The sequence below is a fragment of the Etheostoma spectabile genome, chromosome 9 (genome assembly GCF_008692095.1).
Source record: "Etheostoma spectabile isolate EspeVRDwgs_2016 chromosome 9, UIUC_Espe_1.0, whole genome shotgun sequence".
NCBI classification, from domain to species: Eukaryota; Metazoa; Chordata; class Actinopteri; order Perciformes; family Percidae; genus Etheostoma; species Etheostoma spectabile.
In genome coordinates, this window is record NC_045741.1 from 14653973 (window position 1) to 14681169 (window position 27197).

General features: G+C 40.1%; 2 protein-coding genes across 7 annotated transcripts in view; one reads left to right on the top strand and one right to left on the bottom strand.

Moving 5' to 3' along the window:
* Positions 1 to 22512, top strand: part of dennd1b (DENN/MADD domain containing 1B) — a 114152-nt gene extending 91640 nt beyond the window's left edge. For 5 of the 6 annotated variants that reach the window (XM_032526158.1, XM_032526152.1, XM_032526156.1 and 2 more), the window contains 8 exons: positions 2810 to 2900; positions 4188 to 4228; positions 5547 to 5582; positions 5984 to 6040; positions 7547 to 7636; positions 15910 to 15995; positions 16452 to 16674; positions 17487 to 22512. In XM_032526158.1, coding sequence (XP_032382049.1) covers positions 2810 to 2900; positions 4188 to 4228; positions 5547 to 5582; positions 5984 to 6040; positions 7547 to 7636; positions 15910 to 15995; positions 16452 to 16674; positions 17487 to 18359 — 1497 coding nt within the window. In that variant the 3' untranslated portion in view covers positions 18360 to 22512. Of the gene's footprint in view, positions 1 to 2809; positions 2901 to 4187; positions 4229 to 5546; positions 5583 to 5983; positions 6041 to 7546; positions 7637 to 15905; positions 15996 to 16451; positions 16675 to 17486 lie in introns of all 6 variants that reach the window. The other variant, XM_032526153.1, reaches the window with a different exon arrangement.
* A 231-nt stretch (positions 22513 to 22743) lies between these two features.
* The window catches only part of crb1 (crumbs cell polarity complex component 1), a gene marked incomplete in the record, with an annotated part of 22425 nt that continues 17971 nt past the window's right edge, over positions 22744 to 27197 (bottom strand). The window contains 1 exon segment of the mRNA XM_032526142.1: positions 22744 to 24165. Within this exon segment, the coding sequence (XP_032382033.1) occupies positions 23947 to 24165 (219 nt within the window).

Here is a 27197-nt window from a genome sequence, read left to right on the forward strand (position 1 = left end):
ACACACACACACACACACACACATTGTGATAGCAGACACTGATTCAATGAAGTCTCTTTCTTTTATTGACAAAACTAAGCCATACACAGTTTTATTGAGTCTGTAGGGGGGACTTGTAGTCTGATAATTTACTGCCGGGAGCCTGTATAGACACAGCTGTGCGTCCCATCAATCAATAATCATCCGTCATTCTCGGCCGAGCCATTTATCGAAAAGGGGAAAGGTGTGTTCTTGCAAAATCTAATTATCTGATTGAAAATCTTATTGTGTTGTTGCTCCATCCACTCCATATCAAAGCTGTTACAGTGAACTGGAAATTATAACCAATTGGAGTGAAGGATAAAACTGTCTGCATTGTCCAAACAAAGTGTTTTAAAATGCTTTACATTTATTACTTCTAAAGGCTGCTCGATGCTGGCTCCAAAAACTTAGTTTCTGATAGTTCCAACTTCTTTCTTAAAATACAAAATATACTGGGGTCCTCATAGCGTATTTGAAGTCCTCTTATATGTGTCTGTGCAGAAAGTTTGAGAGTTACAATTGGTTAAGAGATATTACAACTTAAAAATAACTATATAGTGATTGACTTACTGTATGAAGCACATAGTTGTTTCCACTTGCTCCTCAGGCCTTATTTCGTTTGGCTAAATTTGGATTTCCATGCTCTAGTAACTAGAAAAGATTGTGGCGAGCTGTAAACCCAAATTAAGCCTTCAAAACCTTCCCATCAGAAACCTATGAGCGACATGATTACAGCTACATCCCTGAGTATCTACAGTTTATGAGCAAAAATTCCAGTTTGCAAAAATTACATTTCCTTTAGGCTCTTCACGTATAACTTTGTAAATGAACCCCTGTGGAGTCTTAATCCCAATTTCCAGCTCAAAAATATCCAGAGTTAAAATAAATCTAGAACACTGTGGCCGACCCGTGAGGGAGTCAATGTGCTGGTAGCCAGATGGAATAACTCTCCGTCTACGGTCTGCAACTCGAAGAGCAACAGGAAACAAGATGACATGTAGACATGAAGAAATGGAGCAGGATTTACCTCCATGTCTGACTTTATTTAATTAATGGAGTAAATTTGTAAATAATGTTGTTAAAATAATTTTCTGTTTCCGTTAAGAGGTTTTTTTGGTCTCTCTTTTAAAACAAAGAAAATGAGCCCTTGTATTGTTATTGTTATTGTGTGTGTGTGTGTGTGTGTGTGTGTGTGTGTGTGTGTGTGTGTGTGTGTGTGTCACAGTCTGCCATTGTTGAGTAATGTCCAATTAAGGCCCACAGTGAGGCAGGTAATCTGACCGGGGTATGTGGGGGGAGATAAGTGGAGGCGTTGGCTAGGTGATGATTTGGGTTGATTATCTGCACTAATTGGGCCAGCTAAGTAGCAGAGCAGTGGTTGAAACCCACAGTCTCACCTCTAATTAAAATGATCTAATGATGAGTCTCCGACTCTTTTGACCAGAGGAGCGGATAGCTGTGTCGGTCGCTAGTTAGCAGGCTGTCCCTGAGGACAAGCACCCTAAAACAACCTACACTGTTGTTACACTTTGAACACAGTTGCAGAGGTGGGGCGAGGATTGCTACAGTTATCTGAATGTAAATGCATCATTTGTTGTCGTCCCTAAAAATACAAAATAGTGCTTTAAAGGTAGGAAGTGTTGATTGTTAATGAATGCAATCATTAGTCAAAATAGATTTTAGCTTTAATTCCAAATGCTTTATATATACTAATTATTTTAAAAGACACTTTAACTGTTTTTTAGCTGCTTTCCCTCCTACCTTTAAACTCTGCACTTTCTTTTAAGCTTTACACACAAACTGGTAGAAAGTTATTTAGCAGACTTTAGCAGACTTTTGGCCCCACATCTTGAAAATGAAAGAAAAGTACTATATTGCAGTTACGTGTTTTTTTTTTTGTTACACCAGAAACTTGCCAATATTAGCCCAAGGATTTGGAAGGTATTATTTCCACACAGTGATTTGTTGATATTATAAGCCATGGGACAGGGAATTAACAGAAACTTGGGGGTCAATGTGGTTGGATTTAGCTAATAGAAAACAGTGCAGCATATGTGTGACAGAATGATCTACTTTCACATATTTGTTTTAAAGATTTTCTTCATGTTCAGTATTCAGAAAGATGATATACGGTTAGAGCAGTTTTCTCCTACAAGTAGTACAATCCAACTGTCAGTCACATAACTTAGCCTGTAAACTGCTCGGAGCTCTTATGATAAGCCAAAATAATAACGATTGTGTTAAAAACTATCTTTTTTTTAAATATATTTTGTACGCCTTCCCTTCTCATCAATGCTTTTATTTTGTCACGGCCTGTAAAAACTAGATATTTCTCATGCTCATCTAAAGAACGCTGATATTTTTGTTGGAATCACAAATATCAGGGAATGTGTGTGTCATTGAATGTGTGCGATTGCTTGTGTAGCATATTTACTTGAGTTTGTGACTGTGCTCTTGAAATGTGTAGCTGTCTTGGCTGTTAGGTCCATATTTATGAGATGGAGTTTTATGCGCTTCATGTTACAAAGGGAGGAAATGAAACTTCCTCATGTCTCAGACAGTGTGCAGCATGTAGTCTGCTGCACTAATCCCTCACCTGCTCCACATTACCAAATCCCTATTACCTGCAACCCACCTAATCTTGGGATGTAGTTTCTGTCAGGTAGGATTAATAACACCCCACTGTTGCACTGAGTGTTTAAATATGTGTGTATGTGTTTTGTATCTGTTTAAGTGTGTCCACCCCCACCCCCTTTCTTATTAAGCACATTGTAATTTATGTTTGTAGTTCATCGACGGACGGCTGGCCAAATTGAATGCAGGCCGCGGCTTCTCCGACGTGTTTGAAGAAGAGATCACAGAGGGGGGCTTCTGTGGAAGTGAGTAGTGCTAAGACCTGTCTATCAATTAGCAACATTATATTTATTTGCCATATTTCATGCAATAGACTGTAGTTATTGTGCTTTAGTAAGATACAAAAGGAGTTCATTAAGTTCATCAAGTTTTGCAAAAGGCAATAAGAGCCTAAAATGTTACTCTCTTAAAGCTCTAAAACAATTGTATGTACAAAAGGTCTTTTAACACAATGATAAACTGATTAAAAGAAATATGGTAACTAAATATATACTGTGTTGTGCTTGTATTTGTTTTATACAATTTTCAATTTTTAAACATGTATGGTCCTAAACTAGTTATTGTTTAAGCCATGTATGAACAGCTGTTGTTTAATTTCTCATGAACATAACTGTGAGGCTGTGACCACATAAGTCCCTTTGAATGCTAATGCAATAATGGACTGGTTTGTCTCTGGAAGAACAGAATTTAATTTTGATTGATTAAAAATGACATCATTATGCTTTAAAGTGACTCTTAGCCATTATAAAATCTGTAAAAAAATAAATAAAAAAAAACACCAGCTCTCATGTTTTATTGGTTCATAGTTTTATATTTGACATGCATCTTGACTGTCATTTGTTGAAAAATGATTTTTTATTGGAACTGATACGAAGGTAACTTGTAAATCTTATTGAAAATGGCTAAAGAAGATTGATGAAAGAACACGTAAAGTTTTGGCAGGATTGAGCATTTTTACTGTACATGTGGAGACTCTGCAGGAGACGTCAGAAGTTTGAAATCCCACAGGAATGCTCAGACAAATTATATTGTTTTGATCACAACACTTCAGGTTTCAGTCGTATTTACACAACAAGAAGAAAGAAATGGCATCCAGATGTTGCAGCTACAGTATCCATCATATTATTGGGCGTATTAATTCTGATCCTGCTCCAAACCCACACTGTCATCTGTAATTCTGTTCTCTAAACCTTTGAGAGCCCTGGACACCGTAATGTAGAAGCAAATTTCCTCTTTAAAATAGCTCTCTATTATGATCTAACAAGTCCTTTCTATCCTGATACTAATACTAATTTTACATTATCAGTTAATATATTATTTATTTGTTATTATTAATTAATTGATGAAATTAACAACCACAAACAATGCCAAGAACTTATAGTGCACTAAATGTATTTATATTTTTTCAATTTTTTGATCAATCAGCTATGACTATAAAGACTGTCACAGTGTAAAAAGCATGGTTACGTTTGCTTTGCGATATCGAGTGCAAAATGATTAATTCATATTCTCTGTTTTGTACATCCCTCCAGGTAATTCAAGGTCTTACCAGCAATGGATGCATACTGTGAAGGTACTCACGGAATGTCCTTCATATCATACCTAAATGCTTTTATCTATGGCTTTTTTATGTTTCACTCATTTCATTCCAGAGTTATATTTAATTGAAAGTATGATTGACACGACTCAGTGTTTGAAGTCCTGGTGTTGCCTTTGGAATGAAGGAGCTGCCTGAATGTACAGATCCAGCTTGAGTGGGGTTTGGTGTGTGAAGCGGCGCATGCAGCAGGACAGTGGAGACAGACAGGGAGAGAGACAGAAGTGATTTGACGTGACAAGACGTCCTCCGACATGACATGTTGATCTGGCAGCAAACACAGGCGTTACTCCGCTGAACCGACCCAAGAACATATATCTCTCCCTCCTTCTTCATCTCCTGTCTCTTTCCCCATCTCCTTTCCTTCCCTTATCTATCTCTCTTTATCTGCTTCTCTCTCCCTCTTTTCATCTCTGTCACAGCCCCCCATCTCCCTCCCTCTCTCTCTCTCTTTCTCTCACTAAGTATCTCTCCCTCACCCTCCCTCTCTCCCCACGCCGTCAGCAAAGGCTGAATTAGTTCTCTAGAGTGCTCTTCAAAGGTTTGTTAAAGTTCACATTTCCTGACTGACAGGGATCTATAAGAGGGGCCTTCACCTCGGCCTCTCTCCTCCTCTCCCTGTGCCGTCTTCTGAAACGCTGTCTGCCATTTACTCTGTTTAGCCGTTTAGCTGGCGCTTTGTGGTTACACTAAAGACCAAACAAAGGAAAAGTGTGAGATGCCAAAGGAGAGATGCAGCAACTCTGAGAGAGAAAAGAAGACAGGCACAGAGAGATTTTGGGTCCCATAATGTCAGTCTGCACAACTCAAAGTAGAAATCAATCACACACGGTCCCTTCCATCACAGCTTTAGGCTGCTTCTAAATAAAAACCTCCTGAATCCTTTGAATCATGCAGTTTATCGTGGCTCAGCGATATCATACTTTGCCTGGTGTCACCATTTGTATGCTGATGTTGCATTACAATACTATTTACAGCTGCACAGGGAGGTTGTGTTTGATATTGGAAATGAGTCCCTTGTGGCAACAATGATGTGGTAGAAATAATCATGATATTGATAAGGATACTGTGCGTCACGGTAGGACAAATGGATGCAAAAACCAAACTGATTGTAAAAGCATTCCAGCTTGCTCTGATTCATTCATGTTGAAATGTGATAAGATCACCACAGTATGATTGCATGCTGTGTGCCTTACATGAATATTTAATAGAAATTTAAAGAAATTTGAATGTGTGGAAACTCACACAAAATGCCTCTAAGTGACTTACTAATAATTTTCTGTGTCTATTACAGAGAGGAGGAGCACTCATCAACACAGCTGTGACTAAAGTACGTTCTTTTGCAAACAGTCCAATTAGTGTAGCTTAATGCACTCTTCTACTGTATATGTACATAACTTAAAACATCAAGTCCTGAAAATCTCTGTTCTGTGAAAATTAATCAGTATACGTGAAATGGTTTTTTTCAAATTGTCAAAATTAGAGTATTGTTCAGGATAAGTCTGTGTTTGAAGAGTGGTGCCATGTGGTTATGTGCTGTGCAATAGGTGGTCAGGGTGCCCTTTCATGTTATCGCCTCCTGTTAGTCTGTGAGGCTCTCTTATCCCGCCTTTTGTCTTCGTGTTTTTGCCACAGGGATGAAAGCATTTCTTGATGTTACATGAAACCAGGACAGAATCTTAATGCAACATGTTTTGATTAATAATCCGTGTGTGTTGTTTTTCCTCCTAGGCCAAGAGTCATGCCAAAAGGGGCATCCGGGACATTAAGGGCAGACTTAAAGCAAGGGTGAGCAGCACGGATCTTCACACCTCTCTGACGCACATGCACAGGCTCGTAGAAACATGTGTGCACACATAATGCTGTTCTGAGGCACACAGATGCAAAAGACACACACCCCCTTCATAGAAACAGACAGGAAGGCTGCTTTACATGGAGTGTGTGATTCTGATGCTGGGCCTTTTAATGACTCTTGAAGCCTGCTTAGCGCTTTGTTCAGGGCTGTACATTTTTAACCAACGCCCCTCTGGCTATGGCCTGTCATGTCATCCAGCCCCGGCCCCTCTTTCTCTTTTATTGTCTGCATATTTCATCAGTGAGTCTGTGATTTCCTCAAAGCTAATGTAACAAGGTGTATGTTTCCATAAGCCTGATGGATTTGATAAGGCAATAGCAGTTTGATCTGTCAGTGGGAAACTGAGCAGATAGGGCAATGATGATGAACACGAGGTGTACGCGGTGTTCTGCAGAGTGTTTGTGCACGCGTGTGTGCACACAAACCCACACAGTAGGGGCAAACAGAGGTGTTGAAATCTATTTGATTTTGGGTTAAACAGATTTCCTGTGCGTTCGTAAATTGATTCCGCAATAACAGGATCACACTTAATCTGCAGTGCATTTATGTTGCTGGCAGACACAAATGTATACACACATTACCTTACAGCACAAATATAAACTCATCAGTGTTGGTTACCTTGAATAGAATTGTTATAACCTTTTGGATTATGTTTTAAAGGATAATGCTTTTGATATTCAATACATGTGGTGTTATTAAATATCCCATGGAAAGACTAAAGCCAACAATATTTTACTTCTTCTCTCGATGTTTTCTGACTTCAATACCATGTCCATGACTCTGAGACCCAAACTCATTTGGTCCTACTGAGGACTTAAATCTTTAAAGACAGGTCATTAGGATATACTTTATTTTTTAATAAGCCTCTGGGATTTTCTTAAACAGTATAGCACTATTGTTTTTTAGAAATCGTTACTCAGACACAAGTAAATGGTCCATTTGTAAGGGACTATTTTTAAGGGCGGAATTGGTGCGCTACCAAGTATTTATGGTAAAAGGTAAACGGGTAAACTACAATGCCTGTGTTCATCATATCATCAAATGCAACAGTGTGGCTCATTGATATGTTTAATATTTTTTGAACAACACCTTTGAATTTATGGCACAGATGAATGAGCTCAAGCTTTACACACACAATATTTGTTAGTATGATCAGTTAATCATTTCATGGGATTTGTTTGCAGTAAGAAGACAAAACCTTAAATCTCAAGACATGGCAACAAACAAGACAAAGAGCGTTATTGTTTTAGTTCCATAATCTCTTTCATTCTTTTACTTATAATTAATTATCTTAAACTAAGGGAGTAATACATTGAATGTGTTGTGGTGTGGTTCTTTCACATAAATGCAAATACACTTTATTCTCCATATATTTTAGTCAGTTTACTTCATTTACAACACAAATCATCTAAGATTTTCATTCATCATTTCTCTCTCAGGAAGAAGAAGAAGAGGGGGTGATGGTCTGTGCCGGGTCTCCCACCAGCACCAAGAGCCTGTCTCCACGGAGACTGCAGAAAATGAGACGAGTATGACACACACACACACACACACACACACACACACACACACACACAGATGAACATCAGTGAATGAGTTAACTACATTTACACTGACTGATCAAACCAGAGCCCAGTTTTCACTTGGCGACATGGATGCAGTCTTCCATTTCTTTGCACTTTCCGTCCACTTTTTGCTCTCATTTTATTTTTCTCTTGCCATCCCCACTCTCTTTTTTTCATCTCCATCCTTTCTCCCCCTGCTTTCTCTCTTTTGTAAAAGCTCTTGAAAGTACAGTAGTTTGTCAGTGTGCCAAATGTAATGATAAGCATTTTTTTTTCTTACAACGCACTCATGTTGTACATTCAGTATTTTTCTCTGAACTGCATGGACAGTAGAAGCAACTCATCTGCAGGTCAGCATTTCCTCTGAAGAATTTGCTTGTGCACCATAAGTGGATATCACATTTTTTTTCTATCTTTCTTTGTTGTGTGCAGAGCTGGCATACAATGTGGAAGCACATGCATGCTCACAAAATACACATTCATCAATGCATATATAAAGGCAAAAGCATTAGAAAATAATAAGAATTTATTGAAAATGTGCACATATAGTTATTGGTACAGGAAGTTTAGTTTCATGTTATTTAAATTGCACGTTTCTGTACAGTATTAAACATATGCATACATTCTCAGGTTACTGGTTACTGTATATCTCTCACCTTATATCTATACCTCCGTACTCACAGCTAGAGCTTTTCCATTTCTTATTGCTAAATGAAATAATGGCAAGTGGACTCCCAATTCTATCTATAAAAAAAAAAAAAAGAATCTTGCACGCACACACTGACATTTTGGTCACCGTCATGCAAGAGTGTGATTAGTAGAGGTTGTGCAGCCTCTAATTAGCATTGTGTTGTGTGTGTGTGTGTTTTGTGTGTGTGGTGTGTGTGTGTGTGTGGTGTGTGTGTGTGTTTGGTTGGGTGTTTTGTGTGTGTGTGTGTGTGTGTGTGTGTGTGTGTGTGTGTGTGTGTGTGTGTGTGTGTGTGTGTGTGTGTGTGTGTGTGTGTGTGGTGTGTGATGAAGCTGGAAGTTTAGTACAGAGGAAGGTTGGACGGCCAGGGAGAGGAGAGAGGAACAGCAATTGGGATTTTTTAAAGGCCTCCTCGGACACCCTCCCCCCAGCTAGTACACACACAAAGATGGCCAACCCAACACCACACAGATTAACAGTTAACATGCAATTGATGTGCACACCCACCACAAACACGCATATATACACCGCATCAACAATATACACACTCTCACCCCCCTGTCCCTGCTATTGAGGCCTGTTCATTGCCACAGTAACGGGTCCCTGGAGACCACTGGAGGGACACACATAACACAGGATAGCATTTCCACAGCACGGGTGTGTGTGTGTGTGTGCATGTGTGTGTGCGGCGTGCGTGTGTGCATGCGTGTTTGTGTTTCTATATATATATATATATATATATATATATATATATATATATATATATAATTAGTCCATCAGATTCTCTTCATTTTTTTCACATTGCCTTTCTAAGCATTATTTATACTTCATAACCCAAGTATATAAGTATATCGCCCAGACTTCTACACATTAAAGACACAAACCCAGGAGGAGAGTGCACTCTGACATCCCCTAGATTTTTTTCTTTTTCTTTTTGTCAACTGAAACTAAGACTGAAAATTGAGAAGCCAAGAAAGCCTTGATTATTTATGGCCTTTCACTGTGCAGTAACCCCTGAAAGATTGAAACTCTTCAAAACAGTACACTTTACTGGCTTTTTCGTACTTTTGTTGTTTTTCCTAGGATAGTCATATAAGCTTGGTGTATGTCTGTACCCATACAGTATTAAGGCACATTGCTTTGAAATGAAGCTGAAAAAAAATAACTCAATTTTACACACAGTTTTTTCTGTGAAGTTTAAAAACAATGTTTTTTTTCTCTCTATAAAATACCACTCGAATATACATAATGAAATAAAGACTCTTTTAGGTTCCTTGTGGATTTGGTTCTTCTTAAGTAGCTCAACTCTATGTTAGCCGTTTTTTTTTTACTTTCACCTGACTGTTTAAAGCACACTATATTTACATTTTAGTTAGTTCAAAAGAATGTTGAAAGAAAATATAGCTATTGTGCTTACGCTCTCTTATCTCTCAGCCTCTATCCTTTCTATCTATGTTTTGTTTTAAGATTGCTTCCTACAGTATGAAATCTTAATACTGTGCTCTGCCCACAAATGTCTTGGCCAGGTGTTTCACGAGAAATTGCTCTCAATGGGTCCAACCTGGTTAAATAAAGGTTAAGTAAAATAAAGAAAATAGAAAACGTATCTTTATCCTCATACCTCCCCTACCTCCCACACACAGACTCCTACAGTATATCCGTACCTACTGTTACATTGAAATCCACTGCGTCTCAGAAGACAAAACAAGGTCTTGTCTTTATATGTGCAATCTCAACATTGCAATGACAGTCCTACATTTTCAATCCTTAAATATTATTTTCCAATATCTTACTTTTCTTGATTTGACATTGTACCCCAATTATAGATCAGTGAGGTCAGACAAATTATTAGTAACACGTCTCAATATAACACTTCAACACAGCACCACAAAATAACTGCCTTCAAAATAACCATCAAGTTGAATCAGCACCTCTCTAGAAACGTTAAACAAAAACTGAACTAATTGAAAGCAAAAGTCACACCATTAACAATTAACATCAGATATTTATATTTATTTCCAGACTTTGAGCCACTTACACCAGATGACATCATTTTTGCATTGTGTCCTCAGCTACAGTACATATACACCCAAACCAACTACTTGTCTTTTCAACATGTCCGTACGTCCGACCAAGTGACCGACAAAAGCTTACTCACCTACTAATATAAATTCAGAAACATGTTGTCATCTGGTGCTCCAAAAATGTGGTCTGATTAAAGACATTCCTGAATCTTCCTGTATGAAAGAAAAAGCCTGATACATTTTTATCATTCATCATGTTTTTTTTTTTGTGCAAACCCCTCTCTATGTCTGTCCTTGAAATGAAATGAATGATCCTGGAGTATCTTCCTTTAATTAATCATAACAAAAAATAATCAGAGTCATGAAATTCATATTCTATTTGATCAGCCAACACATGTACCAAAGTAAAAGTGCTGCTGTCATTTGCATACATATTTCAGCCGTTTCTGGCAATGTGGGTGCTTTGCAGTGTTTGGTGAGCTTGTTGATTAAGAATGTAGGAGTAATCCTTTCGTTTGACAAAAACACGATTGAATTGGACTGCTGACTTTTTGTCTGATACAACAAACAACAAACAACAACAACCATTATTCTGGTGTGTGTGTGTGTGTGTGTGTGTATTGTGTGTGTGTGGTGTGTGTGTGTGTGTGTGTGTGGTGTGTGTGGTGTGTGTGTGGTGTGTGTGTGTGGGTGTGTGTGTGTGTGTGTGGTGTGTGTGTGTGTGTGTGGTGTGTGTGGTGGTGATGTGGTATTGTGCTGTAAGCATCTGCAAACAAGAAGGTGTGTCTGTACCTCAGCCTTTTGTACAGTTTTTGATTGTTTGTACTGTGTGTACACAAACATGCATGCATTAGCAGTTTGCCCCGGTTGGAGCAACAGTATGACAGCTGTTAAGAGAGTGGATGAGAATAGAGGTGGGACAGTGTATGGACAATGACAACCAGCAGGCTTGTGGCCGGGCTCAGCAAGTCTCTGAATCCTCACCTGGTGAGGCAGGAGAGATGCCAGCTCGGAAAACACCACACCACCTAGGGTGGAAGGGGAGCAGAGCGAGCTGACAAGATGTAAAGCAGAGGAACAAAGTCGCATGGACACTTCTGTCAGTGTGTGTGTGTGTGTGTGGTGTGTGTGTGTGTGTGTGTGTGTGTGTGTGTTGTGTGGGTGTTGTGTGGTGTGTGTGTGTGGTGGTGTGTGTGTGGGTGTGTGTTTGGTTGTGTGCGCACGCGCCCGTGGGACACAGCTCATGTGTTCAGGCCAGTGGACACATATGTGCACTGTACACATTACTTGTGAAGTGTCTGTGTTATTACGTCGGAAAATAATACATTTGTGTGGTTAGGATATTGGATTGTTTGTCTTTGAGTTCAACAGCTTATATTAATATGTATTTCTAGTACAATAGCACTTAACTGTGAATATCGCTCATAAAGCATTAATAAGAATCTGTGGGTGCATTATGTTCAGTACATGATTGAAAATGCTATAGCATGAACAATATGTAAAAGCAATACTTGTTGGGTAAACTGAATAGCTAATAACTATTTCACGACCTATTCATGTACTGTAGATTATAGAGCATACAGTGTGTGTCATAATTCATAATAATGAGTTTTTTATGTAACTGTATTGGAAAATAGCTCAGATATGCTCATAGCATTAATTATAAGATTAATATTGTGGATACATATGTTTGATGAATAGTTAAGATTTATTACAATGAACTTTAAGTGTGTGTGTGTGTGTGTGTGTGTGTGTGTGTGTGTGTGTGTGTGTGTGTGTGTGTGTCTACATGCTTGTTTGTATGTGTTTGTAGTCTCCACTTCATTTAATTTTTATCCCTCTTCAGAGACCGACTAGCCTCCTTGCTGAAACCAAAGTGCCATCTCCTGGCACGTTCAAAGTACTGCACTACACCCATTCACAGAAAGACACCTGGTGATTTTACTGGATGAGTTTAGTTTAGTGTAACACAATGAGCATAATGCACATTTTTCTTCTTTTATATGGCTGTTTTTTTTAAGCAAAAGGGAAGTGGGCTTTCAGTAACAGCCAGTTGGACAGACAAGCAGTGGGTCTTGCCTCAAACGCAGTTTTTTTGTTTTGTTTTTGGAGTGAGCAGCTCTTAAACAGACTTGGCCGTACTTCTGCAAAGGCTCTGCCTCTCCCCAAGGTTTGTTTGCATTTTACCGGCATCTCTTTACATACACTGCCAAGCTGTGAGATCAGTGCCCACTCAGAAATACCATATAAAATGTATAATGTAAGACTGGCTATTAAAGGCTGCTAGCGTTTGGCCCTGTCACAGAGAGGCATAGTTGTTCTGCATAACTGGTCATGCAGGGAAGGAAGGGAAGAGGAGGGGAAAGTTTGTTTCTCCAAACGCAGCTACTTAAATAGATGGTGATGACTATTTTCCCCCCATAACACAGAAAATAAATGTAATTTATTGTATGAAATCTGAGGCCTATTAGATATATATGTCATACCTTTAAGTATTACATGAGGGCCAGGGTTATAAAGGGTTACAGTAAAGGATAAGTTAGTCATGTTTTCAATTCTACCCTCATTTGCTCACAATCCATGAGTGTAAAGACTTGTAAGTGGATGTGTGTCTGAAGTCTAAGCTGGTGGTAATCAGGATTCTTTTTCTTATTCAGCCAGGTACTCAGGAACTCGGATCAAATAAAAACAAAGATTACAAAAAAATGTAAAACATAATAAAGAATGTTTCCCTCAGGGTAAAAAAAGGAGAAGAGAAGCTCAGATGTCAAATCTTATCCTTGATGTAAGGATCACACAAACATTTTCTCCCTCTTCTGAAATACCGGATTGAGCTAGTTTCACTGAAACAACCTGACCATTTTTTATTATTATTTTCATGACTTCTTCTCCTCCTCTGCTGTATCTCCTCCTGACTCGTTTGCTCTCTGCGATCTGTACAGTCTCACTTGTGGTGACGTGGTAGAGAGGAAGGGAAGCGAGAGCCAGACAGAAACCGTGACATCTGTCACTGACAGCAGAGTGATGGAGGGAGAAAATAGGAGACAGGAAGGCATGGAGAGGAGAATCACTTTTTCATTTTCACCTTTCAGCTTCCCATTAGACTGCAGCGAGAAGCTAATGAAGGAGCGGTATGATAATCTGTTGTTCAGCTATTTCATGCTTTTCACTGTCCTGTCAGGCCTGGGGAGGTATGGAACGGTGGCAGAGCTGTCAGAGTTCTTACACGGGACCTGTTTGCACTGGTTGAGAATATCCCATTGTGAATGTCTACATTTGTAGAGTATCTCTTATTTTTAGTATTTTAGAAGATGTTGTTGATTTTGACAGATTTTGAAGAGCAGCAATATGTACAATTGACTACCAAAAGCATACTTTGCATCTCACATTACCAGTAAAATGAATGCAATTTGTTTGCCATTTAAAAAAAAAAAAGTGTGATGAACCCACTCTTTTCTATCGTAAAATGCTTGGTTGTTGTAAATAGTTTAATCTTAACTGCTGCACTAAAGGGTCACAGCGAAGAGAGGGAATGACAAATTGATAAAGCCGTGAAGTGAGGTCCCATCCATTTACTGCTCCCTATGGAACTTCCTTTTGTAGACGGCACCAAAACTGTAACGGAGATCAGAGGGCCAGGCTTCATGACCTGTGTCTGGTTGTGTTTGGGTTCACCTTGCTTTAATAAACACCTAGACGCAGAGAGAGGCCCTGCTTCCCCAAAACACAGCCCTGTAGCACAAATGCACAAAATAACAGCATGCACAATGAACATACAGCAGATGTGTTTGTAGTGTTTGTGTGTAACTCTTTCTGGCCAAACTTCGCCTTCCCCAAATGTCTCACAGGTGCATCTCCTCTCTGCCTGCCCGCTTTGGCTGACTGGCATGTTGGCCTGGCCCCAGATTTACTGCCCTGACACAGGAATCCATTAAAGGCTGTTTAGGGATCCCAGGCCTGAGCCCCTCTGAAATGTCTTTCATTATAGCTCCAAGCTACCATGGAGGGGAGCAGCTTGGCCAATCAGCAGTGCCACCACATGTGTTCGTGTTTAGCCCGATGGCTGAGAGGCTTAAGTGGCTACTGCACACATCTCCTTCGCTGACTTTTATGGAGAAAATGGCACTTTAACTCTTTGTGTTTTCTTGTAATAGGGTGCGTATGTGACTGAGTGTGTATATGTGGGTGTGTATATCTTCCCTGGCCGAACACAGGCCCTAAATGAGGCCAGGCCAGCCACACGTTACATTCCGCCTGTCTGGCTGGCACTGCGTCGGCTAATCAAGACCGGCTTGATTCACGGTTCCAATACTGCCTCCCTTCCCCCATTCCCATCATTCTTTGGGGCTTTGAGGAATCTTTCCTCACCTCTGAATATTTCCTTCCTTCCTTCCTTCCTTCCTTCCTTCCTTCCTTTTTTCATTAATTCCATTCCTCCTTTTGCTATTGTGTCAGTTTTTTTAATGTTTTTTTTTTTTTTGCCTTTTACCTTTTGTGTTTATGATTTTCCCTACAACACAACCGCAACACAAGCACACACACATTACAGTATTAACTTCTTAAACACACGCCCTATGCGCCGCTCACTTTTAGGCTTGTAAAGAGAATTTATCTCAGTGTTTGGGCTTTGATAATGTGGCTAACGGGAGTTTACAAAGAAAAAAAAAAAGCAGAGAAATCAGAGAGGTGGAGCTAAGTCAGTGTAAGAAAAAATGCAGGCAGTGCCCCCTCATGGTAACTGTACCCCATAAATGCTTGTGCATGTACAAAAACACACAAGAGACTGAAGGACTATTTAAGATATCAAAAATATAGACACGGGAGGTGTGCAGCTCTATGTAAGAATTCACTGAGTGTTAATTAGAAAGTGAGAGATAGTGTTGACATAAGCGAACATGCAGTGAGAGAGGAACATGTGCGTTGTAGTGTAAGGCATGTTAATAAGTGGCCTGGGGCAGATTTGGGCTCCCATGGGGAGAGTCCTGCCCTGCTCTGTAAAGCTTCTGTCTCTTCTTTAACCCGCCCATTAAATGTGGTACACAGGTGGCTTATTAAACCCACAGCGTCAGACAGCTCCAGTACACACTGATCATTCAACACAATGACAAATACAATCACGTGCACTGGTGTCGCCATGCAAATGATTAATCTAGTTACCCATACAGTATCTTAACTCACAGTGTTTACTTAGCTTTTAGTTTGCATATAATGCGGAGTTTGATATAATACTGCAGGGGATTTTTAAGATTTTTATCCCTTGACCCAAATTTGACAAATTTAGTCTCAACCCTGAGGGTCTAGGTTCATTAAAACAAACTGCTACTCCTGTCTTATGGGGACACACCAGACACAAAGCTGCATCATTTCTTTAGCAGGGTCTATAAGTAGTTGAGTTTTATGAAAAGCTGCACCTCAGCAGACTCCGTGTTTAACAGGAGCTCCCCACTTGGGTCCACTTTTATTGTTTTATCATGTTATGCTGTGTGTCTAACTACATCCACTTGCTTTATTGTTCTCATTAACAGCAAAACTTCAACAAGTATCCCATGAGCATGAGCCCTCGAGATCTTGGCTACAGGCTAGATGATGATGAGCTGGACAGTGCAAGCAAGTAAGTAGTCCTGTTTGTACTGTATAATCACGATTTGGCACTGACTCCACATTTCATGTTGATTCAAGGATGTATCATGCATGTCAAGATGTGGGAACTTTTTCTGGCTAACTGATTAATTTAATCAATAAAAAGTTTATAGCAGGATGAAAGTTGCTTTTTTTCAAGCATTGTCAATCTTTTTTATTTTTTACTCATGATAATACTGCCCCCAAGTGGACATATTTAATAAGTTGACAGAAATGTCACTCATAGACTTTAACTTCTTCTTTTCAAAGAAAGCGGTCATTACAGAATAATTATTGATGTGTTCTCAGTGATATTCACAGCAATACATTAACTTTTATGTTTTAAAATTCCCACCGTAGATTTGCATTTCATGCTCTAGAGTAAAAACGGGTATTTTATAAAACAATAATTGAAACACTATTTAATTCCTCCTGTTTTGTTTGTCAGGATCTCCTCAGAGGACAGTGGGGATGTCCCGTCGTATATCGAGGACAGCGACGACTCCTACTCACTAGACCTCGACATGGACTCCTCCCGCTCAGGCCAGATGAACTTGCTGGAGGAAATCCTGGACTCTCTGAACACCACAACAATGGAGCAAGGCAAACTCAGCGCTGCCAAGAGCCTGGACTTCTTCAGGTCCATGGATGATTTAGACTACAAGGCCCCGGTACGCATGAGAGTCTGAGGAAAACGAACTTATGACAAGACCTATCGTCATTAAGAGTACAGGTTCAGCACTTGAAGAGAGAGGGCAGAGAGGTGTAGCAGAAAGAGTTTATGTATAGAACTGTGTCCAGATGTGTGAAGACACACTGGTGGATTGAGGATTGATGGTATTATAAGATCTGCACCATCACTCATGTCTTTTTGCTAATTTTCTTCATTATGACCAGGGTTATTGATACTTATGACTTACTGTATAGTGTGTTACACCAATTGAACTGTAGCATGTGCCAACCTCACTTAAACGGTGTGCAGAACGCTGGCATTAAAGCTTTTTTATAATAATGAACGTACATTACATTCAAGCCATTGTCAAATGAGTTGCTACAAAGCTAATTAAGACTATTAGCTCCACACAACTCTCTCTGGATTTCTCAGTATGGCTATGTTCAGAAGATTGTGTCGTCCGGCGACTTTCACGCAGAAACTCAAGTGAAGATAATTACCTCTTCTGAAGAGTCCATCATTTGTTTTTAATTTTCCATGTCCTCCTTGGCTACAAGTAACTGCGTGGAGGAGTGGTGGGGGTGGTGCGCGGTCACGGAAGGCTTGCGCTATGTGGATGCAACAACAGCAGTGTTGTAGTTACTTAGAATTCCTCATGGGGAAGACAGAAATTACGCACTATAGCTTTAAGATATGCAAGAAAAATTGTTTTTTACCCACAGACTTCAGTGGGGCAGATATTTAATGACACCCAGGTCTCTCCATGAAGGTATTTATTTAATTGGTAATTCCTTGTTTCCTCTGTTTCAGTGCAAGCCCACACCTCCCAGCCAATCTCAAGCTGCAGATGGGAGTGGCTGTGGTGAAGGCGGGGATCAGGGCGGCTGGAATATGGGCCAGGATGACAGCGCGGTCCACGGAAAACACCTTCCCCCATCCCCACGCAGACAGCCCAACAAGAGCAGCCTGAAGGTCTCAAAGAAACTTGCGACAGCTCCCCCAGTGCCCATCATCACAGCTACTTCCCCAGCCCAGGAGGCTGATATCTCCTGGTCACAGCAGCATCATCATCAACTCAACTCCGACCCTCACCCTGTACGTCCAGGGCGACAACCAGGAGACCGCTTCTCCTACTCGCCCTCAATGTCCCATAGAGTTACACCTATGCCGCCGTCTCCCACTCTATCTCACACCTACAGTTCTCCAGCATCGGTTTCTCCCCTAAATCATTCTCCTCTACCAGTGGGCCGGTCTCGAACCATCTCAGACCCCCAGGGCAACACAGAGCCATCCCAGGCCCAGAACCAGACTGCCTCCACCAGCATCCTGAGGAGAAAGGTGCTGTCCAAGGAGACAGTGAGGCACTACCAGGAAAAGGCCCTCCACAGGCAGAGCAGCAAGGGCCGCCAAGAGGGTCAGGTGAGCCCGCCGAGGCACAGCCAGTCCGCTATACAGATCCCCTGGGAGAAAGAGGTGTCAAAGGAGGGACTCCTGGGGCTCGGCCTGTGCCTGGGTCAGGGCAAAGGCTCCGGGGCAGCTGGGGTGCAGGATCAAGGTCTCCTTGAGGAGATTGACTCCATGTGTTGCCTCGGCTCAGTCTTACACACCAGCTTGCAGCTCTCGCAGGTTCACAGCAACAACAGTCACCACCAGGTCCAGAGCAACGCCACAGACGAGTTGTAGAGACGTCAAAGACTCCGAGTTTATAAAACGCCATAGGTTCTACTGAAATCAATTTACTGCAACTATTATATTACAATTAGCAACAGTCTCAGAGAACGTGATCTTTTTATATCTCAACACTCAGCTATCAGGAAACATAAACAAATGTGATGTCAGACAAACACAGCCTCGAGAGCAGAAAACAGAAAGAGTTGAATTTGTGCACTGCACAACTCTCCATCTTTAAATACATTTCTGTGTAAAATAGAGCCCTAAAAATTTTTTTTTTTAAATCTTCAAACAAGTAAAAAAATCTGCCAGTGTTGTTAGAGTATATTAACCTGTTTCCATAATAAATGTTTCTTAAAATTACCATCTGTATCTTGGCACATATAGCAATTTATGAAACAAGGTATCTACTTCATTTTTAAAAAGCAGCAGTTAAAATACATTGATTTGCAATAGAAACATGTTTAAAATATCTCACTACAGTGGCAGATTTTGTTCACTTCCATATACTCTGATAAAGTGACATGGTGGGAGTTTACAAAGTTGGAATTTCTTAAACCAAGTGAATTATTTTGGTTAACCAGGAGAGGGCACTTCAAAAACACAGATTGTGTTTTTTGGAGATGTTTACCTTGTTTTAGGAAAATACGATTTTATAAACTCAATTACAAAGACAAAAAAAATCAAAGACTTTATAAGAAGGAGATTTTTGCAGTGTTTTTGTTGCTTATCGTAGTGTCCTAGCTTGTCTGTAGTCATGTATTTACAAGTGTTGTATTTTTCATCTTGTAACACATTCACAATGTTATACCTGAAAAAAGACCCATGAATTACATTTTGGGTAAGTAGCCAACCGTTAATGGAGGAATTTTCCATTTTCACTTAGGAAAGAAAGAAAAAAAAGGCTCAGTACTTTGTTAGGATGAAGAAGGGAACATATCTTCTCCACACCTCATTACGTCTTTTACTTGCAGTGTTCCAAACATTTCACCAAGTTAAATTTGCACATATTTTGCTCAGTCTTGACCACATGGTACTAAAAACATTTGAGCAAAAACGACAAAGACAAGATTTTCAGACGCAAAGTCCACACAGGCTTTTGAAACTTATTATACACTGTGTAATATTAATGTTTTTAACACCATGCCTTAAATGGACATGTGATTTGAATCTATAGATGCCATACAGGTACTTTCAGATCTTAAATGTAACATTTCGGAGTACTTAACTTTTTTTGTGTTCTACGTCCGGCAGTGCGAGCCTAGTAGTACTTAAACACTGTTTGCACTGTACTTCTCTGGATTAATATGGTGCTTTAAGCTGCTGTTTTTGAATAGCATTCCAGACAAATTGATGTGCATGTAGAAACCTCTCTGTCTCTCTCCTCTTCCTCTGAAGAGATGCAAATACAGTCAAGAGTTAAAGTGGACGAATAGAGAAGGCCCCTGTCGACGCTCCCTGTCCTCTTTCTTTCTCCACCATCATCACTTATCCCCTCATGTTGTCTCGCCTCATTTTCATCCTTGTAGTCCTTTCAGCACATCGGACTTTCACTCTCGACCTTAAAAATGGCAGCCAGTTGTTTCTGGGCTAATGTGGTTCTAAGTTCTTGTAAAAGGATGTTGGAAAAGGTGAACTAGGATAAGGCTGGTGAAATGTTCCTATTGTGAACAAATCTCATGAAACAATGCTTCGTGTACCCTTCCCCAAACCTATTCGTTCCTACAACAAACATGGTCACTAATATGTAGCTTTGGTTTAGCTGGGAACTGTAGTTTTTAGCAACCTTTGTTACTCGTACAGGAGTGAATAGGGCATTATAGGGACAGATTTCCTGTTTGTTGGATAAATACAGTTTCTTTCATATTATTTGTTCATATTATGAAAAATATCCAGTATAATATCACCAGACTTATCACATAACTTTGTCTCCCTTTCTTTGCTCACAGAAAGTAAATGCAATATCTGTCCTTCAAGGTTAGACTCCTACACTGTAATGGAATGCAGTGGTTGATGATTGTACAGTTATTAAGCAATATGATTCTCCTCAGAGAGTAGTTACATGGATGTATACAGAGTCTAAAGTATTTCTATATCAGACTCTCCTGTGGAGAGAAAACGCAGCGTCCAGATATTGTGGGTTCCCATCATTCTCTGCGTCGCCACAAACCCGGAAAAAAGAAGAAAGCTTTTTCATGTGCTTGTGTTGGGATTATTACATTTATAGTTCGTTGTTCTTATGATTTATGCCAGACCCCAGTCGGTGTGGCAGTTTAATAGCAGCTATTTCTCCGCTTTTCGAGTGCTGCTCTGCGTTAACGATTTGCTCATAAAGTCTTTGGCATGCTTCTAAAAGCCCAGGAATCAGTCCTAGTAATTCCAAAAAAAAAGGAAAAACAGACTAGAACAATCTCTGCACTGGCCTTATTCATTGTAAACACTTACAAAGCTTATTCACTATGCAAATATTTAAAAGGTCAGTTCTTTTAACAGTAATTAAATTATAATGCATGGTTCTACTTGAAAAATAACAATCAATCTAGTTTCTAGTAGGAGTAAGCCTCATATGTCCCTAAATGAATAAGTATGAAAGTCTATTTAACTGTGTGTGAGCTGAGGTGTGTCTATGACAGAATTGTGTGTATGATGTGCCTTATACAGTACGAGTACAACCCAGTATAATCAGAACAAGGTACAGTATTATAGAAAGGAGGTGTATGCAATGTTTTCGGGCCACCTTAAATCACAGACATTGAGCATTATGGAATTAATATGATAGCAGACCTAAAATGAACTTAGGTACTAGCATTGTTTTTTTTATAGCTGTTTTGTTTTTCGGTTGCAGCTGCAGTTACTCAGTGTTTTTCTTTGCTGCGGTGGTCGTTGGGAATCTTCCTGACTGTAATTAATAGAAGATCTTTGAATTTCTCTGGGTTATTTGACTTCTTGTAAATTAGTTTTTTTTCTTTGATTCTACTATGAGGTGATTCCTTCTACAGTTTGTGTTATTTTTATTTCTTTTTTTTAGTTTTCTCTCTTTTTTTTTTAAAACATATTTTGAGCTAATTGCATTTAAAGATGTCTCAGATGAGTTTCTCTAGTTCATTACATATTGATGAAAAATTATTTTCAACTAAATAGACGTGTATTTTTGCTGGCTTGAGGTTATTTTACATGGATAATATATGATTGGTGTTGTATGTTGTATGATGTAAGAAAAAAAAGATACCTTATATTTGAATGTTTTAGATTTTATTTTTGGAAGAAAATATTAGAGAATATTAACAAATATCCCATGTAGCCATTTATGTTCAGAAGCATTTGACACCTTCTAATCAAAATACGCAGAGACTGACACTTGCTCGTACACGGTACAATGCTCATTGTTGTATCTGCACGTATGTGTTGTATGCTATGAATTTTTGTGTTTGTTTTGGTTTTGTGGTCTGTTTTGTTGGTATTAATTATTATTTCAGTATTTAGCGCTTCCATCAAATCGAGAATGGATGGAAAAAAACACTGGGTCTTGCACAGTACACTCATTCTGCCTTGCATTGGGTATTGTGGAGTTAAATGTCATCTGCCTTGCATTTTATGTAAAAGAAACCATTTCTACTTTGGTTACTGGCTACTGTAAGTCTGACAAGTTTGTGGGAAGAAATGCTAGTAACAAAGAAATGTCTGCAGACCCGTGATTGCTAAGGATCACTGACACGCTGCAAAGAATAAAGTGTAAAGTAATCAATAAATATATAATAGAATTGTCATGAAATTTTCTAATTTGGAATGAGTGGGAGGTGACAGATTATGTACCATAGCAGCGTTTAGTGAGGTACTCTGGAGTGAGAACACTCAACTTATAAAGATATGAAGATCACTTCCACTTAACCACACATTATAAAAAAAAACGAATTTTCAGTTTAGTGACAACTTGAGATACAGTAAGCAACTTTGAGTCATTTTTGTGTATCGTGATGATGATTAACTCTTCGGTCTGCCATTAACTGATGTTCTGATTCTGTGCACACTTGCATGTTCTCATTGCAGAGAAAACAACTGTCTTAAACAACCGAGGTCAGTCTAATGTGCTATTGATGAGTAACTTGGTACAACTGCACACAATGAATGCACTGTGAACTGAAAATAAATTATAATGTTTCATGCTTCTGCATCTCTGGACTCATTTGTATATCAACCAGAGTATGGGAAAATAAACAATGCATTTTATAGTCAGGGTGGTATTTTGTGTGTTCACAGAGCATATACAAAGAGAGTTCTGATTTATTTATTGGTGTGTTGGGGGGTGTATTGGTTTACTGATTATGGCAAACAGAGTAAAAATGCTAACACAGTATCACAACACTGTTCCTTAAAAGACCTAACTGTCAACATAAAATACATTTACACAAATGAATTCACTTTAATCAAGCAGCACATTGTCCATGTACAGTTGACATGAACAAGTTGAAATGAAATTTACAGTTAAAAACATGATAAACAAAAATCATCGTTACGTTGTTTATATTTAAAATGAGTATTTGTTTCTAACAACATACAAGTCAGCCTAAAAAAAAAACTAATCTCAACAAGTGCCACTTAGCTTGAAATCTGACTGTAAAGTACATTATTTTGTCAGTAAGGAGCTACAGTATTTCCAGTGAAAATGTTCACTAAAATATGAATCAAAACTGGCAGCACAACTCAGCGTGTAGACATGTAATACACAAACAATGTGACAGTCTTTTTTTCAGCAATAAATCCAAACAGATGGAAGTTCAAGAATTTTAAGGCCTGGTGATATTCTCTATTTTTATTAGCAAATACCATGAAAAGACCAAAACACCAAATTTATGGTTTATTTTGAACAAATCCCACATACAGTACACTGTCCTGCTGCAGGAAATTGACCACCAAATGTGTATTAATGCACGGCTGAAAATAATCCCCAACAAAAGCAATATTAACTCCTGTTTGAGTCATGTTTTCTAAAAAGAATAGTGCCCCGCTGTTTAAGGAAACCTGTTTTTGAAGATGTACAGTATATCTTCATTAGAACCAATGAGAGACGGCTAACATACTGGATTTTGATAATTTCATGGAATTTGTTGACAAAAAGAAAAAATAGAATAATGCTGTCCTTGTCCTTTCATGTGGAACATTCTGACTCAATCTGCTCGTTTCCAGATGGGGCTTTAAAACAATGTTTTACGTCGGTCCAAAATTCTGAACAAATGACCCATCAATCCTTAAAAAAATATGGATCAGACGAAAAGATGTGACAGACTCGATACGTTCTGAATTTAAATCTTTGCATTTAGAGGGATGTACTGCTGAGTAGTGAAGACAGGTGCAAAACATTGCAGGAAGATGGATGAAGCACTGAGATATACAATAACAAAACAAATGGTGTCATAAGATCTCATACAGTCTTACAGCATGGGAAGAAAGACAGCTGTGGTTTAGAATGGAGGTGCTGTGAGGGGAAGACCATGTTTACATGCAGGCTGCAGATTATACATCAGGTGTATTTCTAACATCAGCTCCTTCAATACTACAATAACCACATTACTGCCCTGCATGTGAACACAGTCCCTGCATCTCATATGAGTCTCTCCATAGGTGGCGGCTGGGTGATGCTCCACATCTCCACACGGGATCCCTCCTTCTCCTGCCGGCTGGGACTGTAGGTGCCGTGGGTGGCGCGGCGATTAAGCGCCATCACCACGCTGACGGAGGTGAGGATGAGAACCAGCAGCAGGACGATGGCCACCAGACTGACGGACAGTATGAGGTCAAAGGTCAAACCCTCGGAGGTTAACTGGAGGGAAAAAAGACAGAAACGTTTTCTTTGGTTTAAAAACGATCCTTCACGTGATACATAGTTTATTTTTGTCTTGCTGTTCACTGTTCCTCTCACTCACACACACTCTCACACACACTTCTCCTCTCCTCACTGCTTTACACTACACCAGGCGCTCCACACGAGCTGCCAAAGTGCTGATGGATGTGTTTCCCAGCTCAGCAGGTGGGTTGCGACCACCGGGATCCTCGAGTTGCCGCGGACTGAAACCTCCCTCCGTCTGCCGCCTCTCGCGCAGTTTGGCAACGGCCAGCGCCAGCCCCAGCATCACCACTATCGCCAAGCCAACCAGACACGGTGCCAGCACGGCAACCACTCGTGAGCTGTATGGAGCACGCTCCGTCTGTGGAGGATCACACAAACACACACACACACACACACACACACACACACACGGGCAAGATGCTGCCTGATGATCCCATTAGCATATACACCACCACTCACACACCAAAAATAGCTCATACAGACACACACACATGATTCTTTTCTAGCAAGAAGAAAAGCTGATTTATATGAAGTGTTTTAATGACTTGTGAAACCTGTTAATATTCATTTTTAACTTACGGCCTCGTGGCCCTTTGATCATCACGCACCGCACAAACACACAAGCAGCTTCACGACCAGCCAGAAACACAACCCTGCATGCAAACACACAGATTTTGGACCTTGCAAGTTAAACCCAGCGAATCAAGACGAATCAAAGCTCCCAGTGCAGCCGGTGAATGATTGTTAACATTTGTTAATGACCAGCAACAGAAAACGGAGCAGCTGATGCACTTACATCAGTTGTTGGTTGATGTGATAGTTGTGACCCTCTGAGTGGCTACCACAAGGTTGCACAGCACAAGAGCTGTAAGTATCACTCCATTATACTTCAAATTTTGGCTGACACCATCTTCTTAACTAAAGCCTCTTACAGAACTTGTCAGGTTATACAAGACTGAAAAAAATCTCAGAAGTCAGCAAACTTTACAGTGAGCAATCAACATGGAAACATAATTCTTGTAAAAATACAACCATCCATATCCTGAGGCAAAAAATAACTTATGCGCTCATGCTCGACGCTGTAGACATTACACTTTCTTTCCCTTGCTACAGGTTCTTTGTTGACTCCTGGAAAGTGCTTACCTGTCACTGCAGCACAGTTGGCTGTCAGAGCGAGTGTGACACAAGCAAGCCGGAGCAGCCTGCAGCCAGGATCCGCCATCAGTCACCGACTGCCACACACACAGACAAGGAAATGTCTAACTAACCAGTCTCTAAGGTACAAGGCAGGGCCACCCTGAAGCCTCAGCAGAGCTGCTACACACGGAGACGGCAGCAATGCTTCCCTGCTGTCAGCACTATCAACCTGCTCTCTGTGTGTGTGTGTGTGTGTGTGTGTGTGTGTGTGTGTCTGTGTGTGTGTCTGTGTGTTAAGCTGCCCTCATACGTTTCTTTAAAGCAGACCGAACTCCTGTGAATGCCACCAGCTCTCTGCTGAAACTGCACTTCAGTGCCAGATGCTCCTTTTTTTCGCTGGTGAAGCACATTTCTCCCTCTCTGCTTCTCTCGCTCTCTCAAAGGATGGCCACATCAGTGCCGACACTGAACAACTGCTTCCCATTTCCTCCCCCTCTCTCCTCACCATTAGGGCTACCTATGCTTTCAAAGGAAAACAAACACACACACACAAACACACACATATATATACATATACACAGAAGAAGAATATGGGATGGAAGAGAGGAGACAGGTACAAGAGAGAAGTGCAACATAGAGTGTAAATATTAACATTCTATGAGTGCAACTACATATTGGCTACATGGTAAAAATTTGTAGACAGCTGAACATAACACCTATTTGTTTACACCGATTGTTTAACATCTGAACTAATTCATGGGCATAAATCTGCTGCTGTAACAGGCTCTAGTCTTCAGGGAGAAGGCTTTTCACAACATTTTGAAACATGGCTGCTGAGAATTGTTCCCATTCACCCACAAAAGTGTTTGTGAGGTCGAGCACTTCTTTTGACAAAGGTTTGCCATTTTTCAAGTTTGTTTGAAAAACAGGAGTCAGGTGTCCATTTGAACAATAACCCTGTTTTTGGCTCGTCGTTCTCATTCCTCCTGTTTATACTGACATTGCCTAATGTGCTTCCAGTGTAAGTGATGGGGACGTCTACACCTCTAGGTTAATGCAAACATGTTTCCAAAAGCTCATGTGAATCTGATGTGATATAGCCTACACATCAAGTGTAGGCTATACCTTCCAAAGTTATGGTCTTTTTGTCACTATCCTTTAACTGCGGCTCTAGAATAAAAACACAAAAAGTGAATTTTATATAAGCTTTTTTATAATCTCACATAAACTTTGAACTAATAAACAAAACTAGTAATGTAGTTTGTGTCCGCTCTCACTTACACTAGCCCCCTTTTCACACAACCTGCTCAAGGCTGGATTGTTGTGCCATTATTCCGCCTCGCTGCTGCTATGTGAAAGGTACGGACACGGAATAGGGGGTCAGACTTGGTATGCCGTTAGCCGGCATGGCTAAACAACACACACATACACACACACACACACACAAACAAGACACCAACGCTGTCGGTTTACATATCGGTCACACCTCTTTTGCTTCCAGAATGCCGGCATGCTATCTGAAATCCCACACTGGGGATGCACTATGTCAGCAATTGTTTGGTTAAATGTAATAGCGGATCTTTACAGCAGTGTTGCAGAATCTCTGTGTAAAAGAGGCTACTGAAAGTGAATAAGAAGGGATCATTTAGTTGGCCAAGCCAATATGAACAAGAGGAATAATTCCAGCAAGCAAAAGCATTGTCATGTTAAAAAAGGAAAGAGTCTTCCCCCAAAACAAATTCCGAACAATGAAAATTGGCTATGTGTCTGTGCCTTTGCTCTCTCTCTCTCTGTGTGAAAGAGAAAACCACAATTGGTTAGGCCTGCGTGTGTTTGTGTGTGTGTGTGTGTGTGTGTGTGTGTGTGTG